The 20,298-nt window shown below is 39.4% G+C and overlaps 1 protein-coding gene across 3 annotated transcripts in view; it reads right to left on the bottom strand.

Annotated features, from left to right (window-relative positions):
* FYB2 (FYN binding protein 2) overlaps positions 1 to 20,298 on the bottom strand; it is a 121,008-nt gene that overhangs the window by 64,192 nt on the left and 36,518 nt on the right. The window contains exon 4 of one of the 3 annotated variants that reach the window (XM_041772392.1): positions 20,040 to 20,073. The exons of 1 other annotated variant lie outside the window; for it this stretch is intronic. In XM_041772392.1, the coding sequence (XP_041628326.1) occupies positions 20,040 to 20,073 (34 nt within the window). The remainder of the gene's footprint in view (positions 1 to 20,039; positions 20,074 to 20,298) is intronic. One more of the 3 variants, XM_041772393.1, reaches the window with a different exon arrangement.

The raw sequence follows: 20,298 nt of genomic DNA, 5'->3' as shown, positions 1-20,298 counted from the left end.
TGTGGGTCAATATAAAGAACTTGGATTACAGGGAAGAAATAACTATGATTTAAATAAATCTGTGTGTCATTTTTTTTGTTTCCACATTTATTAAAATATCTGTCTATCTCCAGGACTACAGACATTATTGGGAGACAGCACAGAATTATAGACAAACTTGGGGTCAGGCAGATATAAACTAGAATCCTAGCTCTTCTGCTTTCTAATTATAAAGTGCTGAGTAAATACCTTAATCTCAGTTTCCTACTCTATAAAATAGTAATAATAAAATCTAATTTAAAGGTATATTGTGGATATTGAATGAAATATTTGCTCTCTGCACAAAAGCATCCACCAAAGTGTGCTAATAATATTATGTTGGAAGACAGAAATTATAATATTAAAAAATAAATTTTGACACACATCTAACAGGTGACTGTGATCCCTTCCAGAGACCTTGGAGGGTAGGTACTATTTTTATGCTCTCCCTCTGTTGTGCTCCAGCATACAAGTATCTCTCAGAGGGGAGCTCTCATACACCTCTGATGCCCTATATTTTAGTCTAGTGCCACAGTTTTTGTGGATGCTATCCAGAAAATGCCCCTTGATTACCTGATTCTGTTGGCCAGAGGGGTTATGTTTCTATGTTTCACAGGACAGTAACAATCGGAGAGGCAGTTCTTTGCAAGTTGTCATCCCTAGGGCATTGTATAAACCCATCAGACTGAAACACAACCCCAGACATTGTTAAAGAGGCCCACTTGCTTGTCTTGGAGTTTTGGCCTGAGGCCAGGCTTCAGGTGTGTTACACATCTAGAGGCCTATGGAGGGGCTCTCAGGGAACATATGCCAGTGGCCACCATCTATGTACTCTTCCTCTGCCTCACTACAATTCACAGGTATCTCCCAAAAAGGAGCTTATACATTCGTCAGGAGCCCTGATTGTTCTGACAGTCACTCAGGGGACATCTCCAGATTACCCAACTCTGGTAGCCAGTGGGGCTTATGTTTATAGTCACATAGACTGTAGATATTTGCATACTCTAAAATCAGCTGCCAAAGAATCTGGTTCCTAATCAGCCTGAATTTGGGTGCTGACTGAGGTCCTTCCCGTTGGGACACTGACAGGTCTTAGCATGCCCTCACCACTAGGACCTATTAAAAATATACTAAGGTGCTTGGATGATCAGAAAGGTTTTGGAGAACACCAAGAACTAGGGAAGTATTGAATGATAAGGTTTATCTCCTACATGAGGCCACTCCTTCAAGATTGGGAGAGGTGGCTGTGTTGTCTACTGTATAGAAACCAACACAGAGAGTCAAGAAAAAGGAAGAAACAAAGGAATATGTTTCAAAAAACTTTTTAAAAACCCTGAAAGATAAAAACATAGAAAAAAAACTTAATGGAATAGAGATAAGCAATCTACCTGATAAAGAGTTCAGAGTAATGGTCAGAAAGATGCTTACTGAGCTTACAGAAGAATGGATGAATATAGTAAGAACTTCAACAAAGAGAAAATATAAGTAGTACCAAATGGAAGTCACAAAGCTGAAGAATATAATAACTGAGCCGAAAAGTACAGTAAGGGTGGTCAACAGCAGAGCAGATGAAGCAGGAAAAAGAATCAGTGACCTCAAAGACATGACAGTGGAACTTACCCAATGAGAGCAGTGGAAAGAAAAAAGAATGAAAAAGAAGTTAAGAAAGCTTAAAGGATTTCTAGGAGAACATCAAGCTGACTAATGTTCATGTTATAGGGCTCCCAGGAGGAGAGAAAGAAAGGATCAAAAAGAGATAATTACTGAAAATTTCCCTAACCTGGCACGGGGTGGTGGTGGTGGGGGGACACATGTAGATCTAGGAAGATGAGAGAGGTTCCAAATGAAATAAACCCAAGGAGACACACCAAGACACATTATAATTAATATGTCAAAAAATAAAGATAAAGAGAATGCTGCAAGTGGGAAGGAAAAAACGACTTACTATATACAAGGGAACACATATAAAACTATCAGAATTTTCAGTAGAAACCTTATAGGCCAGAAGGAATGTCATGATTTATTCAAAGTGCTGGAAGAAAAAAACTTCAACCAAGAATATGCCACCTGGCAAAGTTAATATTAATATTATCTCCTCTCCTGAAGAGGAGATAGAGTTTTCTAAACCAGCAAAAGGTAAAAGAGTTCATCACCACCTAACCAACTTTACCAAAAATGTTGAAGGAACTTTTTTATGTGGAAAAAAGGGCATGAATCAGTAACAAGAAAATGTATGAACGCATAGGTAACAAGTGACAGATTAGACCAGTTGGACTTAACGGATATGTAAGAACATTCCCCTCAAAAGTAGCAGAATATACATTTTTCTCAAGTGTGACTGGAACCTTCTCCAGGATAGATCATATGTTAAGCCACAAAACAAATCTTAATGAATTAAAGAACACTGAATTCATATCCAGGATCTTTTCTGACCACAATTGTATAAAACTAGAAATTACAAAAAGAAATTTGTAAAAATTGGAAAATTCACAAATATATTTTTATAGAAATTGAACATGTTACTGGTCAAAAATGAAAAGAGAAATAAAAAAAAATACCTTGAGAGAAATGAAAATGGAAATACAACATAAACTTATGAGATGCAGCAAAAACAGTTCTAAGAGGAAATTTCATAGAGATAAATGCCTACCTCAAGAAACAAAAATCTCAAATGAACAACCTACGTTCCCCTCCAGAAGCTAGAAAAAGAAGAAATGAAGCTCAGAGTTAGTAGAAGGACCGAGATTACAAAAATTAAAGAGGAAATAAAATAAAAAGACAATAGAAAAGATCAACAAATATAAGAGCTGATTCTCTGGAAAGATAAATTTTACACAATGAAGAAAACAATCAACAAAATATTAAGCAACAAAATTTAGAAAAATGGGAGAGAATATTCACAAATCAGATATGTGGTGAGGGGTCAATATCCAAAATATATAAAGAACTTCTACAACTCAATAGCAAAAGTCCCCAGGCAATCCAATTAAAAATAGGTAGAATATCTGAATATGCATTTTCCATAGAGATGGCCAACAGGTACTTAAAAAGATGCTTAACATCACTAATCGGGGAAATACAAGTCAAAACCACAATGAGATATCAGCTCACACCTGTTAGAATGGCTATTATAGAAAAGAAATAAATAAAAAATGAAAATAATGAAGCACAGGATGATAGTGAAGGTCAAGAAGCTTAAAAAACGTTAATGTGATGTGGAGAAAAGGGAAACCTTGTGCACTGTTACATGAGAGTGTAAATTGGTGCACTCATTACAGAAAACAAAATGGAGGTTCCACAATAAATTAAAAATAGAACCACCATGCAATCCAGAAATTCTACTTTTGAATTTTTATCTGAAGGACATGAAAACTCTAATTCAAAAAGATATACAAGCACTCTTATGCTCACTGTACTGTGATTTACAATAGCAAAGATGGGGAAGCAAACTAAATGTCCACTGATGGACAGTTAATGAAATATGGTACATATATATGATGAAAACACGCACACACACATATTTAGCCATAAAAAAAGAAATCTTACCATTTGTGACAACATAGTTGGGCCTGGAGAACATTATGTTAGGTGAAATAAGCAGATAGACAAATACCATATGATCTCACTTATACGTGTCACAAAAAAAAAAAGAAAGAAAGAAAGAAAAAGAAAGAAAAAGGAAAAAGAGAAAGCAATCCCCAAAGTCATAGATACAAAGAACAACAGATTGATGGTTAACAAATGTACAGGGTGGAGTTTGGAGCAATGGGTAAAGGGTGGTGGTCAAAGGTACATATGTGCATTTATAAAATAAATCATAGAGGTATAATGTATATTGTGGTGACTACAGTTAATAATATTGTTTGCATATTTGAAAGTTGCTAAGATAGGTCTTAGAAGATCTCATCACAAGAAAAAAATAGTAACTATGTATGGTGACAGACATTAATAGACTTATTGTGACCATTTTACAACATATACAAATAATGAATCATGTACACCTGTACCTCAGATGAAACTGATATAACATATAATATTATAATTGTCAATTGTACTCAACTGGAAAAGGTTTTCATGAGGTTTGCATTTCGGAAAGTTTTTTTATTATTGACAGAGCATCAACTTTCTTTTCTGACTTTCTCATAGAAAACTTCTAATAGCTACAATATTACAATGTTTCTTAATGATATCTTCAACATTTGTATGCTCAAGAAGACACAACAGCTAGTATCACAGATAATTTACAACAGAAAATTTCTAATTGTGTTTGTACCCTTGGCATTTTATCTTCAAAATTAGTTTTTGAACAGTAGGGTCTGTTTCAATCATGGACTTGTGACCTCCTCTACTGGGTGTTTCTACTTGCCATGTCAACCCCTTGACGACAGCTGTCTTTTGGAAAATAATTTAGTCAACCTCTGTATTAGGTTGTACATTCTAGAGAAGTAGCTCACACAGCTCACTCTAACACCTATTCACTTGGTTGAACTGTAAGCTGTCCATCACAATATTAGCTACAATTATTGAGGCTTTGCAATGTGTCAGGTACTGTACTTAGACTCGTCATCTTTAAGTACATATCTAAGTACTCATCATATCTATACTTATCACTGGAAATTTCTCTTGCTGGCTATGTGAGTCTCAGGCAGTCATTTAAGATCACAGAGCCCTATATTCTTCATAGGCTCACTGTAGCTGTGTCGTGTAGGACTAACTCAGTTAATATGTGGTAAATGCCTGACAGGTTACATATCCTCTCCCATCTTCTTCTGTGCCACAGGATAAGAGAGTAAGTTGAAAATTTTCATGGCAAGAAGGCTCTGGAAAATCTAAAGAGCTGATATTAGGTAGAAAAACTGAGACTTGAACAACAAAACCTGCTAGCTATACATTTGCATTTTATTAGAGCTAAGTTGAAAACTCTGCTTCCTTTATTTCTTATTTCAGTGGGCCACCCATTTTGGAGAGAAGAACAGGAGTAGCTTAGCCAGGGGTCACTCTGTGTGACATTCCACAGGTTCCTGGTGACAAGGAAGTAGAAGGCCATCTAATTTCTCAATTACCCAAAGTCCCAAACTGGGCACATTCCATTCCCAATAAATACTTTTGGTAAGACTACTCTTCCCATCGGGCTTCACCTTAAGAAATCCTCCTCTTGTTAAGTGGTGATGAGACTTGTAAAAAAAAGACTATGACGAGATGCTACAATTGATCTCAGAATGCATTTATACCAGATTCACAAAAATACCTGATAAATTTTCAAGGATACTTTTCTTTTACAAGCTATTAAAACTTTGTCTTCTACATTTCCACTTCTACTACTTCTGCTTCTTCACACTCCTACCACTGGCACTTCAACTTCTACCACTTTGACCACCTCCTTCATATCAACAGAACATATATACACATAGGTTTATGCATACATATCTCGCTACATGATACATACAGTTTAAACATGTATATAACATGTTTAACACATGTTAATGTGTTAAATGACTTTCACCATCATTCTGTGCTTCATTATTTTCATTTTTTTATTTCTCCTCAATTCTAGAGAGACCTGTAGTTCAGAGGAAAAGAGTGATGGACTAAACTACACCTAGTTCCCATGGAATGTTGTGTAAGGTTACACAACATTTTAATAAAAATTACTTAGTTATTGTATTAGAGTTTTCCAGAGAGAGAGGACCAGCAGAAGTTACAAACATGTATGTTTGTACATACATGTATGTACATATAGATACATATAGATACATATCCAGGCATATGCATGTATGTGTATATGTGTGTGTGTAACCCAATATTACTAGTGCATGTTTCATGACCTTACTTATTCTCCTTTGATTTCAACAACAGCCACAATAAACAACAAATAGAATGCCTCCAACATCACTAAACTCTGGGCACTAGGTATCTCTTTGTTTTTAATCTATGAATATATACCCCATTCTTCCTATAAAGGGCCACAAAACTATGATGACTGTGATGATTAATTTTGTGTGTTAGTCTGACTGGCCATAGGATGTGCAAATTAAATGTTATTTCTGTGTATGTCCATGAAGGTGTGTCTCAATGAGATCAGCATTTGAATCAGGGCTCAGTACAGCAGATTTCCCTCCTTACTGCGAGGAGATATCATACAATCCACTGAGGGTCTGAATAAGACAAAAGTGGAGGAGGGAGGAATTCACTATTTTTTTCCTGCCTCACTGATTGAGTGGGGATATCTCATGTCCTCTTCTCCTGCCCTTGATTTTTACCATCAGCTCTCCTGATTCTCAGGCCTTTGTACTTAGGAACTACATCCCTGGCTCTCCTGGGTCTCGAGCTTGCAGATGGCAGAGCAGGGGACTTCTCAGTTTTCATAACCAATGTGTGAACCAGTTGCTCATTATTAATATTATGTACATATTGCATATGTATATGCACATAAAGTACATATGTACTAAATATTATATACATAATTCTAATATAGAATATATAAATATATGTGTAACTTCTGCTGGTCCTCTCTCTCTGGAAAACTCTAATACAATAACTAAGTAATTTTTATTAAAATGTTGTGTAACCTTACACAACATTCCATGGGAACTAGGTGTAGTTTAGTCCATCACTCTTTTCCTCTGAACTACAGGTCTCTCTAGAATTGAGGAGAAATAAAAAAATGAAAATAATGAAGCACAGAATGATGGTGAAAGTCAAGAAGCTTACAAGTGGGTTTTGGATAATATTTTCCAATACTTTGTAGGCTGATCCGATAGTTTCTCAGATCAGTTCTCTGTGTTAGTTATTTTATGGGGAAAATGTGTGGGGCAGCAAATATCATTCTCAATGGGGAAACACTGGGAGCCTTTCCCCTAAGATCAGGAATAAGACAGGGATGTCCACTCTCACCACTGCTACTCAACATAGTACTGGAAGTCCTAGCCTCAGCAATCAGGCAACAAAAAGAAATAAAAGGCATTCAAATTGGTAAAGAAGAAGTCAAACTCTCCCTCTTCGCTGATGACATGATATTGTACATAGAAAACCCAAAAGACTCCCCCCCAAGATTGCTAGAACTCATACAGCAATTTGGCAGTGTGGCAGGATACAAAATCAATGCCCAGAAGTCAGTAGCATTTCTATACATTAACAATGAGACTGAAGAAAGAGAAATTAAGGAGTCAATCCCACTTACAATTGCACCCAAAAGCATTAGATACCTAGGAATAAACCTAACCAAAGAGGTAAAGGATCTATACCCTAAAAACTCCAGAACACTTCTGAAAGAAATCGAGGAAGACACAAAGAGATGGAAAAATATTCCATGCTCATGGATTGGAAGAATATTGTAAAAATGTCAGTGCTACCCATGGCAATTTACACATTTAATGCAATCTCTATCAAAATACAATGGACTTTCTTCAGAGAGTTGGAACAAATCATCTTAAGATTTGTGTGGAATCAGAGAAAACCCCGAATAGCCAGGGAATATTAAAAAAGAAAACCAGAGCTGGGGGCATCACAATGCCAGATTTCAGGTTGTACTACAAAGCTGTGGTCATCAAGACAGTGTGGTACTGGCACAAAAACAGACACATAGATCAGTGGAACAGAATAGAGAACCCAGGAGTGGACTCTCAACTTTATGGTCAACTAATATTCAACAAAGCAGGAAAGACTATCCACTGGAAAAAAGACAGTCTCTTCAATAAATGGTGCTGGGAAAATTGGACAGCCACATGCAGAAGAATGAAACTAGACCACTCTCTTTCACCATACACAAAGATAAACTCAAAATGGATGAAAGATCTAAACGTGAGACAAGATTCCATCAAAATCCTAGAGGAGAATACAGGCAACACCCTTTTTGAACTTGGCCACAGTAACTTCCTGCAAGATACATCCATGAAGGCAAGAGAAGCAAAAGCAAAAATGAATTATTGGGACTTCATCAAGATAAGAAGCTGCTGCACAGCAAAAGATATAGTCAACAAAACTCAAAGACAACCTACAGAATGGGAGAAGGTATTTGCAAATGACGTATCAGATAAAGGGCTAGTATCCAAGATCTATAAAGAACTTCTTAAACTCAACAGCAAAGAAACAAACAATCCAATCATGAAATGGGCAAAAGACATGAACAGAAATCTCACAGAGGAAGACACAGACATGGCTAACATGCACATGAGAAAATGCTCCGCATCACTTGCCATCAGGGAAATACAAATCAAAACCACAATGAGATACCACCTCACACCAGCGAGAATGGGGAAAATTAACAAGACAGGAAACCACAAATGTTGGAGAGGATGCGGAGAAAGGGGAACCCTCTTGCACTGTTGGTGGGAATGTGAACTGGTGCAGCCACTCTGGAAAACTGTGTGGAGGTTCCTCAAAGAGTTAAAAAGAGATCTGCCCTACGACCCAGCAATTGCACTGCTGGGGATTTACCCCAAAGATACAGATGCAGTGAAATGCCGGGACACCTGCACCCCGATATTTCTAGCAGCAATGTCCACAGTAGCCAAACTGTGGAAGGAGCCTCGGTGTTCATCGACAGATGAATGGATAAAGAAGCTGTGGTTTATGTATACACTGGAATATTACTCAGCAATTAGAAACGACAAATACCCACCATTTGACATGGATAGAACTGGAGGGTATTGTGCTGAGTGAAATAAGTCAATTGGAGAAAGACAAACATTATATGGCCTCATTCATTTGGGGAATATAAAAAAAAGTGAAAGGGAATAAAGGGGAAAGGAGAGACAATAAGTGGGAAATATCAGAGAGGGAGACAGAACATGAGAGACTCCTAACTCTGGGAAACGAACAAGGGGTGGTGGAAAGGGAGGTGGGTGGGGGGTTGGGGTGACTGGGTGACGGGCACTGAGGGGGGCACTTGATGGGATGAGCACTGGGTGTTATGCTATATGTTGGCAAATTGAACTCCAATAAAAAGAAATTTAAAAAAAATGTGGGGGTAGTCACTATACTTCTCTGTGCCTGACATTATCACCTATAAATAATAAAATTACTTAACCTGTATTTTGAAGTTAGGGTAGAATCAAAACCATGGTGAACTTAGGTATTCTTGTTTTTAAAATTTATTTGAGAAAGAGAGAGAGAGAGAGCGCTCATGAACAGGGGGAAGGGAAGATGAAGAGAGAGAATCCTGAAGCAGACTCCTTGTTGAGCCCAATGTGGGGCTAGATCTCATGACCTTGAGATCATGACCTGAGCTGAATCAAAGTTGGCTGCCCAACCAACTAGCCACCCAGGCGTCTGGTAGGCATGACTTTCTAAAAGCACTCTGACTTCTAATGCCACCACTAGAGCAGATTCTTACTTAACCACTGGAAGTTTCTGTAGCCTTAAAAACAAAACAAAACAAAAAAAACTCTTAAGCCTTCATTTTCATCAGTAAGATCACCTTGTAAAATATTTGTGTTTCAAATTTCAGGGGTATCTCTTTGAGGTGGCCATAGTATCCAACCCCATCTGTTTTACAGAAAGGGAGAGTAGGTCATCCTCGGGGCTAGAGGCAGGCTTTAGGAGGAGCACTGTCTGCTGGCTCCAGCCTGCTTGTAGAACTAGACCTTGTTACAGACAAACTCTGTTCCTACCAACAAACAACAAATAGCCGCCATTTATCAAGTGTTGACAACATTGCCAGGCACTCTGTGGAATTACAGATATTCATCTCAATCCTCACAGCAACCCTAGGAGGTAGGATTTATTGATTTCACCATCTCCCATGTGAGGAAATGGGAGGCCCAGAGATATTAAATTACTTTTCTAAGATCACACAGCTTGTGTATAGAGCTCGAAATAGGAGGTTATCTGACCTACAGTCTATGCTCTTAATCCTTTACATTTTCCTTGGATCTTCTAATTTTCAAGCATTGCAAAAGCATTCAATTTAAACAAACTTCAATTATGCAGTTGGTAAGAAGTTGTAGATCCTCTCCCTGCTTTCAAAGAATTTATAATTTAGACAGGAAGGTGAGGAACACTCAAGAATCTGGAAAGTGACCAAAATAGCCTATATATATAATCATAGGCAGTTAAGTACACAAAGTACTAAGTCCATACTATAATTCAGTCAACACTTACTGAACTATTCCGTGCTGCACTGCCCCATATATACCCTGCCATTATACATCCTAAACATGTCAGATTATGGTTCCTGAACACACCAGGGTGTTTCCTGCTTCTGTGTCTCTGTGTATGCGGCTCTTTTGTATGTCATATCCTTACTACCAATGGCCTTTCCAAACACCCCAAATTTTTATTTAAAATATGCATTAGGTATTATTCTCTGTTCCTTCTATAATCTATTCTCTAAAAGCAGTCAGCATGATCTTTTAAAAAGAAGACTTGAACCCTGTCACAACCTTGCTTAAGACTCTTCCAAGGCTTCCTATGATTCTTTTCTTTTTTTTCTTCTTTTAAACAAGCTCCATAACCAGCATGGAGCCCAATGTGGGGTTTGATCTCATGACCCCGAGATCAAGACCTAAGCTGAGATCAAGAGTCAGACGCTTAACTGAATGAGCCACCCAAGGCTCCCTCTTCCTATGATTCTTAATGAAAAACAGCAACAGCAGACAAAACGATCAAATGCTTCCCCCTTTATGATCTCACTTCCAGCAACCTCTCCAAACTCCTATCCAACCGTTCTCTTCCTCCATGATACTCTAACCCCACCTGCCTCCTTTCTGTTTTGCAAGGACACCACATTCCATCCCACCTCAAGGATTTTGCAAATGCTGTGGCTGCCACCTGAAATGCACCTGTATGGCCAGCTCTTTCTCAACCATGAGGTCTCCCTTTACAGTTTGCCTTCAAGAAAGTCCTTCTACTTCCTTTTCCAAATAGCCCTCTTCCCCACCATTTCTATCTGTAGAACCTTCTGCTTTATGCCATTCCTCAGTTAGTTGTCCTCATCTTTAAATCATTTCATTACTTTTTATTAATTTTTTTCTCTTTTGTTCTGTGATCTTGTAGATCACTCACGGCTGGGTCCCTAGTGATAAAGACAACGCCTGGCACATTATAGGCTCCTGATTGTTTGGATTCTCTTCTGAAGCTCATAGTTATACTGAAAACTCCTACATAGACAGATGATGTCACATCATGAATGTTTTCACTAAGCTCCTCCTCTGTTCTAGAATATAAAAGCAAATAATAGACAAGGTCCTTGAACTCAATACTTTTGTGGTATAGACAAAAAAGAAAAGAAACCAGAATAATTATTCTTTGAAGCATTAATAAGTACCAAGAGGAGAATTAGGCAGACCTCTGCATGGCACAGATAGTACCTTGGGGCAGGAGACACAGGTGTGGTCAGGGAAGTGGACATGTAAGCATTTATTATTTTATCATTATTTGCTTCTCTGTCTTTCTTCCCAACTAAAATGTATATTCACAAGGGTAGAGACTTTGTTTTGTTTAAATTGCATCATCAGCATCTCCGACCATGTCTCGCACACAGCTGGGGTTCAATAAACATTCATTGACTGACTGACAGAATGAACAAATCCTGCGCGATGGAAAGGAGCCATCAGTTAAAGACCTGGGAGGAGGTCCCTCCATACACAGGAAGCAACAAACATCCGTGCTTGGTAAGAATATGCTTGTTGTGTTTGAGGAGAGGCCAAAAGGCCAGTCAGTGGGCTAAAGACCATGAACAAGGAAGAGAGTGCAGAGTGGTCAGAACAGGTAGGGCCTTCCCGGCCCTAGTAAGCAGTTTGGGGTTTCTGAATTTTATTCTATTTTAATCATCAAGCAAAGTGCTTGATGTTTAGTCTGATCACATAACTACTGAATGAAAGTGTAAAAGGTCTACAGAAGTGGGGGATGAAGGAGAGCGCCTTGTGAGATGGCTAGAATGATAAGGACAAGCTTCTTGGCAGTGCCACTTGGAGCTAAATTTTGCTAGACTAAGAAGGAGCAGAGGACAGAGCAGCTTTCACGTGAGTCCACTTCTGCACATGGCAGGAGCCCTTCCATGATATATACCAGGGCAAATGCAGAGCTTAGATTGTCCTAATTATTTAGTTTTGCTTAATATTAGAAGGACAAGATACTGGACATGCAGATCAATGCAGAATATACAGCTGACAGAGCTTAGGAATGTTTTCTTTATAAAAAGTTCATGAAAAGCAGTATCATTTTATCTGTCTATCCTCCCTCAATCTGTCACTCAATTAGTCTATCACTTAGTCATTAAATAATTATTACTGGCATGTCTACTTCTCAGTAGGTGAGGAAGGTGAGAAAGACAATCATGGAATTCAGAATCTAACAGGACCTCCCAAAATTGCTCATGTTGGAAAAATTCTGAGACAGGATAGTGTAGTTGAAAATCCTTATGAACATCTGGTCCTGAGTTCACACCCTATGTTAGCTCTGTATTATCTTATACTTTAGGACAAATCATGAAACATCTCTGAGCCCTTGGTTTCTCAACTCAAAATGGGAATATTAATTTTGCCTTCCTAACATGATCATGGGGCTAAAATGAGTCTAACAGATGTAAAGGGCTAAACAATGCCCAGCATGTGGCCATTTTCAAAGATAAGTTTCCATTCAACCTTCTGAACAAACCTATGTATAAAAATAGGCTCTAAGTCTGTAACTTTATTGTCTGATTTCTTCCTAAGTCATGGTTTTTTTCCAGCTTATCATTTGAATGCCAGTAAGGAGTGTAGATGAGACTTGGCTCCAAACACTTTCATACTTTAGTTCCGTCCTGGCCAGCCTCCCTCACACAGATCTTTCTCCAGACGGAAAAAGAAATCCTAAGGCAGGAGATGCATTCAAGAACAGCTGCCTGGAGAATGTCTAGACTCAATTTGTAGAGCAGGCCATGAGTCTATTAAACCTTGCCCTCTTTTGTTGCAGGTAAAGATCCAACATGAATCTTCTGTAAGGCAGTCTGCAGTGTTGGTTGAGAGGTGATGCTCTGGAGCCCTGTTGACCAGGTTAATCCCTGCAGGGGTGATATTCCAGTTGCATTATCTTGGATTCCTTAACCTAACTCTATAGTCAGAGAGTCGGCTAACCACCAACTTCATCGGGTGGTCATGGTTGGGAGTTTTATTTTTATTTTATTTTTTAAAGATTTTATTTATTCATGAGAGACACAGAGAGAGAGAGGCAGAGACAAAGGCAGAGGGAGAAGCAGGCTCCATGCAGGGAGCCTGACTCGGGACTCGATTCCAGGTCTCCAGGATCACGTCCTGGGCTGAAGGTGGCGCTAAACCGCTGAGCCACCCGGGCTGCCCCAGGTTGGGAGTTTTAAAAGGAGAGAATACACATTAAGTATAGGGCACAGTCCTTGTCTATGGTAAGTGTTAAAAAAAATAGAATCTATAGGTGATTTTTAAAGGAAGAATACTTGAAAATACAAAAGAAGCCCCCAAATAGACTGTTCTTGACACCACTGCCCTTGGAAAGAAAGGCCAAACAGTGGCCTTATTGTTTTCTGAAACCCAATTAAAAAGGCATAAGAATTTATTGAAGTGGCTTGGGCTAAATCCACCTGAATATTCTGTGTCTTAAACTTCATAAGGTACAGGCTTAAAAAACTTCCCTGTCTTCATTCTTGCCCCATAGTGATTCAGTATAGCACACTGGAATGTGAGGGCTCACCTTTTCCCAGATACCAGTGTGAGGAACCTGTTTTGCCATTGGTCAATCAGAGCAGGTCTATACCAGTCTTGACCAACTGACATGTAGCCATATTTAAGCTCCAAACAACTTTAAAACTAGTCCTAAGAGGTTCTGGTCAAACAGAGACTCTAGGGCATGCTTGTTTCATTTAATTAAAAAAAAAAAATCCCCAATAGCTTTCATGAAGGGTCATTTTGCACTGAGCACTGATGTGTGTGCCAAGACTCCACACATGTTGGTGCCAGCAGTGATGGAAATAACAAATCACCTGGGAATGGTCTTATATTCCAATCTTGCCCTCCTGTCTCATTCTCCACAGGTGATCCCACAATCACTACATTTCCTCCAAAATACATCTTGATTCCCTTCATTTTTTTTAACCTCTACCACGTTTGTCCATATAAAGTGATTAAACCTCTTTGTGACTCAGTTTCCTCATCTACAAAATTGGATATCATCTATCTCTTAGGATTATCATAAACGGAGTCATATATTTAAAGTGCTTAGGACACCCTCAATAGGAGTGCTGATTGCTCTATTTATCGCTACTGTTTTGTTGTTGCAATGGCTTCTGAAGCTATTTCTACCTGTTTCTTCACTAAGTTTATTATTTATGAAGCATTCAAAGGGATCTTTACAAAATAAATGTCAGCTCATGTCACTCCCTGGTTTCAAACTCCTGTGGTTTCCCAACATATTTTGAGAGCAGCATCCAAATTCACTCCATGGCTCTCAAGACCCCCACCATTTTACCAGGACACTGTGCTTTAGCTATTGCTCCCCCAATGTGCAGACACACTTCCCCCTTGACTCACTGCTCTAGCTGTTCAGCTAGAATGAGCAGCAATGTCCTGGAATGTCCAGCTGCTAGACCTTTTGTGACTAGGTCCTCATCATGTAGGGCTCAACCTCAATGTCACCACCTCAGGCTTTTCCTGATCATCCTACACTTTCTTTATCCCACTCCTTGTCCCCAGTTACTATCTGAACACTCTTTAAAACCTTTTCTTTACAGCACTTACCACTATTCAAATAAAGAGTATAGATGCATTTTACTTTACCCCACAGTGGTGGTGTTCTGATATTATGAATATTTCACTTGAAAGCCTTAGGTAAGGCATTTCTTCCCATTTCCACAGGATCTCTCCCTCCCAGTTGTTTAAGGGAGTTTCTAGACATAGTCACATAACCCACCAGCCCTCGGAGGCATTTGTAGTTTTCACTCTGTATGGGGTAGAAATATCAAAAACACAAACACAAAAGCATGTTCCAAAATATTAGGTTGAAATAAATCACCTAGAAGACTCAAAATAGGCTTCTACTATCTTTTAAAGACTATCATTAAGATGAAAACACAAAATTAAAAAGTTCAGAAGAGAAAATGGTGGACTCCTGAGATCCACCCACAGACCCTGGTCTGAGAAATGCTATACTGTATGAATCTTCTCTCCCGAAGAAAAAGTAGGCTCTCCCTTCCCTCGTGTCTGAGTCAGAGATTTCCTGAGTCAGGACGACCCTCTGACACATCTTAATGGGAGAAAAGCCATATTTATAGCTAATGAATAAAATATTAGCCGACTCTGCTAAGTACTGACAGAGACTCAGCGCTAATTGCTGCCCTGGGACGAACCTGCTTTGCTCACAGAAATAGGGGCTGCTTATTCAAGAGGTATACCAGCCAGCTTGGTTTGCATGAAAGAATGATGACAAAGAATAATCTCCCAAGAATCATTTCACTGTTGGGAACTAATGAGATATTTATTCCAGAGATAACAAGGGATGGAGAGGCCAAAGGTTGAGGAAACCAAGACTCATTGTACACCTTCTGTATTTTCCATACTTTCAATTTATCTCATTTAGTCTTCATGACAATCAATGAAGTAAGTATTATTGTGTTGACTTTACAGATGTGTGTATCACAGCTCCGGGCTGTCATAGTTGTAGAGGAGGGGTTTTGGCTCTATGGGAGTCTGACCCCAGACTTGTACTGGGTGCAGTGCCTAGTGCTGCTTCTCCCATTTAATACAGGATATGAAGAGGTTCAAAAGTGAAAGCGCCTACTGTAAATGCACTGAGTTTCTAACAAGATGATTAAAAACATATATCCATAAAAATACAGCTAAAACATAGACTTCTCTTTGATGAATAATAGTTGAAAATAATGAAAGTTTTATTTAACAATATGATGTATTCCTTAGGTGTTTTAAGAACTGCCAGGTGATGGAGGGGTAAAGACCCTGTCTACTGTACCAATGAGTAGGTCTTGGACAGATGGCTGGGAGTCTGGGGTAGGGAGGTTGGTTTTGGTCCGAGTACAACTTGGATTTTAAATAAATAAAACTAACATGTGTGTGCACACATATGTGTGGGTGCATGTAAGATACTTTTGTCTACTTTGTACCTTGCTATATTCTCAGTGTGTATAAGAGGGCTTGGCATATAGTAGTCAATGAATATATGTTGAATGAATAAAATCTGCCCCAACAAGAAAAACATTGGACTCTTCAGAGAATGAGCTTTTCATCAAATGATTTTTGAAGGCATTAAGGTTCTGATTATGGATTCCTGCCTTTGGAGGGGGTTATATAACAGCTCAGCAAGTTTTATCAAACACTCTCTAGGTGCTTGGCACTGCACTCAATGCTTTACGATCACTGTTTCATCTAACTCTCACCACAACTGTATGAGTCAGGTCCTATCGGCCTCCCATTTTACATAAGTAGAAACTAAGGTTTGCAGAGGTTAAGGCATTTGTCCAAGGTTATGTAGATGTTAAGTGGTAGGACTCAGTTTAAAACCCCCAGAAGTGTTAATACTATGCTGTGCAGCTTGCTACATCTGATAATTGCCAGGTCCCCTTCTAGTAATGAGACCCAATATATTCTGTTTCTAATCTAATATTTGTACCGAATATCAATACCATGAACATAGGAGACGTTCCTTCCAAACAAGCCCTGGTTTCCATGGAAGTTGTCCTTAAGGTTTCTCAACATCACGGCACGCACTTGTTTAAGTTAACTCATCACCACAACCTACAGTCCCAATTCCTCAGCATGGCACCTAATTAACTTGAGAATCCAACTTCATCTCTTATTCTTCTACATCAGAATACTTTGCATCTGGGGGCATTGTGGTGGCTCAGTGGTTGAGCATCTGCCTTTGGCTCAGGTCCTGATTCCCGGGTCCTGGGATCGAATCCCACATCAGGCACCCCATGGGGACCTTGCTTCTCCCTCTGCCTGTGTTTCTGCCTCTGTGTCTTATGAATAAATAAAATATTTAAAAAAGAATACTTTGCATCTGTTTATCCTCCACTTTATTATTACTGCCTTGTTCTCAGTCATGCTCTGTCTCTATACTGAACATCCATTGGTGCATCCATCACATTGTAGCACACGTATAGTCACACGGAGATGCTCTCAGAATGTGAGTCATGAGGGAACCAAGATGGACTCAGAACACAGAATTATATTGTCCCCTCAAACTGTCACCCTGGGGCCTGTGTTCATTGAGTAAACAGTGCAAATCATTGCCTTAGCTGTCTAAATGGTTTTTCCTCTTTCACACAAATGCACAGAGAATGTGGCTTCACTGACCTACTCTGTGTTGTCATTTAACTCTTTTAAATGGGCGACTAAACTAGGAGTTCCTGGTACACGTGAACCACACCCAACACCACTTGGTCAGTTCCTTGGTGAACACAGAGGTCTTATCTAGTCCTTTTTGGGCTTGTTCCTCGGTGAACAAGGAGTTCTTACCTAGTCCTTGGTGGGCTTGTTCCTTGGTGAACAAGGAGGTCTTATCTAGACCTTGGTGGACAAGAACCTCCAAGATTTGGTTCCTGTCCACCTCCACAATAGCATTTCTCTCCATTCCATCCCAACCTTACCACACCAGTTCTACTTATCTATTTCTAATTTTCACCATTGAGACCTGCTTCCTTACACCTCCTGCCTGGGCCTACAGTGCGCCTCCCTATGTTATCCAGTACATGTCTACCCTCCATACTCACTGCAAGTGTTGCTTTTCTAGATCCCTGCCCTTTTATAGGCAGTGTTCTGGCTTCCTCCCATGCTGAAGCTGGGCCATGTGACTTGCTTTGACCCATAAGATGTTAGCAAATATGATACAGCAGAGTTTAAAAGTTGTTTGTGCAATCGGTACTGTCTTGCTTGCCTGCAGCTGGTTCCCCAGCTAGCTTGCTGGAGGGTGAGACAGCTGGTGCAAAGTCAGGTTGCCCCACTCATGCCAGCCAAGGCAATCCTAGATCAGCAGCTGCAGGGTGACCCCCACACATGAGCAACCCCAGTCAGTATCAGTAAACCTCCCTAGGTAGTCTGCAACATACTAGCAACACTAGCTGAGCTCAGCCCAGATCAGCTGAACTCACACTCCTGCTCTATGCTGTTGCTATTTTGTTGCTTGTTATGTAGTATGATTTTAGCCAAAAAAATAAAAATAAAAAATACAATTTCTAGAAAGACTTCATTGACTCTCCCAAGGACAGGCAATCATTCCCATATTGGTGCAACCTCTAAATCTTGTACTTTCCTCTATTAGAAAACTTAACACATTCTACTATTATAAACATTTGGGAAGTAATATAATTATTTGTTTTTATGTCTACTTCTTCTAAGTCTGACCCTCTTGAGAAAAGAACATTTTTGTGAGGAGGTGAGGTCATATAATCAAAACAATTTGGGCATTCCTGTTAGTACAGCCATTATGGAAAAGCCTATAGAGGTTCAATTAAGAATTGAACTGCCGGGACACCTGGGTGGCTCAGCAGTTGAGTGCCTGCCTTAGGCCCAGGTTGTGATCCTGGGGTCTGGAGATCGAGTCTCACATCAGGCTTCCTGCATGGAGCCTGGTTCTCTCTTTGCCTGTCTCTGTCTCTCTCTGTCTCTGTCTCTCTCTGTCTCTGTCTCTCTCTCATGAGTAAATAGTCTTTAAAAGGGGAAAAAAAAAAAAAGAATTGAACTGCCATATGACTCAGCACTCCTGGGTATGTATCTGAAGGAAATGAAATCAGCATCTCAACGAAATGCTTGGCGCATACTAATACCGCAGCATTATTCAGAATAGCCAAGATATGGAAACAACCCAAGCGTCCATCAGCAGATGAATGGATAAAGACACGGAGTATATATATACACAGCAATGTTATTTAGTCACAAGAAAGAAGAAAATCCTGCCATCCGTGACAACATGGATGGACTTTGGTGGCATTTATGCTAAGGGACATAAATCAGACAGAGAAAAACATTTACTGTATAGTATCACTTATATTATACATGAAATCTAAAAAAACTGAAACTTGTAAAAGCAGAGTATTTCAAAAGAGTAAATCGTAGTTACCAGGGGCTGAGGGGCAGGTGAATTGGGGAGATGTTTAAGGGCACAAACTTACAACTAGTACATAAGTTAGTTTTGGAGATCTAATGTGTAAACAGTGATTACAGTAAAGAGTAATGTATTATAAATTTTAAAGTTACTAAGAAATTGATTCTTAACTGTTCTTAACACAAAAAAGAAATGAAAATTATGTGAGGTGATAAAGGTGTTAGCTAACTCTGTTGTAGTAATCCTACTGCAATTCGTAAATGTGTCAAACTAACACCTTGTACACCTCAAGTTTACACAATCTTGTATTTCCATTATATTTAATAAAAAATAGTTTAGGGATATTTGGGTTGGAATCACAGTTCTGCAAGAGGCCAAACTTTCTTTTTTTTTATTATTTTATTTTATTTTTACATATATTTTTTTAATGAGGCCAAACTTTCTGAGCCCAATGTCTTTAGCTATAAAATGAGGACAGTAGCAGCAATTTTGCAGTCTTGAGAAAAGGAAGAGAGAAAATCTATATAAAGTAGCCAGCACAATGCATGACACATCAACGGGCTCAAACAGATAATATTTCGTTGAGTGAATATATGAACTGACACCTGTATGGCAAAATTCTCAGAATAAGTACAGCAAAAACAGAAGGTCTTTTGTCCCATTACCAATTCCTAACATCACACCAGCTGCCCACAGCATTCTGTAGCCTCTAATTCGATTTATTACTATGGAAGCTGATGTTTCAATTTACTGAACCCAACTGTATAATAAATAAAAGTACCTCAGAGGACCATCTTTGCAATTTAATGTCAGCACAGCAGTTAAATGCAGTTTATTTAATCTCTCTCTAAAACAAAAGTTGCAGTTTGTTGCTTATAAATCTGTTCTTCCTGCAACCCTTCTGAGAAATGCAGACACCTGGCTTGTGCTTATTGCCTGCTCTCAGGCTGGCTAAGCAACCTGTCGGTGCTCAGTGGGCTGTGCTTCCCGCCAACTCAGGAACAGGTACTCACCTCTCAGGAGGCAGGCAGCGCTCTTTCCCAGCTGCTGCAAGAGCAAGAGGCAGAGTGAAAAGAGGAGCAAGTGGCGGCCTAGTTAAAGTGAACTTTGTGCAATGCCCTGACCCAGAGACAAAATGAGGAATGGCAACTCACTGGCACCCCAAGCCTCCCCCACCCCCAGCACCCAGGGGACCCTCTGTCCTGCAGTGCAGCACTCACCCACACTATAGAGTGCTTCTTTGTGAGGGTGATCTTGATCTTTCAGATTAGA

Source organism: Vulpes lagopus, chromosome 10 (assembly GCF_018345385.1).
Source record: "Vulpes lagopus strain Blue_001 chromosome 10, ASM1834538v1, whole genome shotgun sequence".
Taxonomy (NCBI): Eukaryota; Metazoa; Chordata; class Mammalia; order Carnivora; family Canidae; genus Vulpes; species Vulpes lagopus.
The sequence above is the reverse complement of the archived record's forward strand: the minus strand, read 5'-3'. Positions and strand labels throughout refer to the sequence as shown.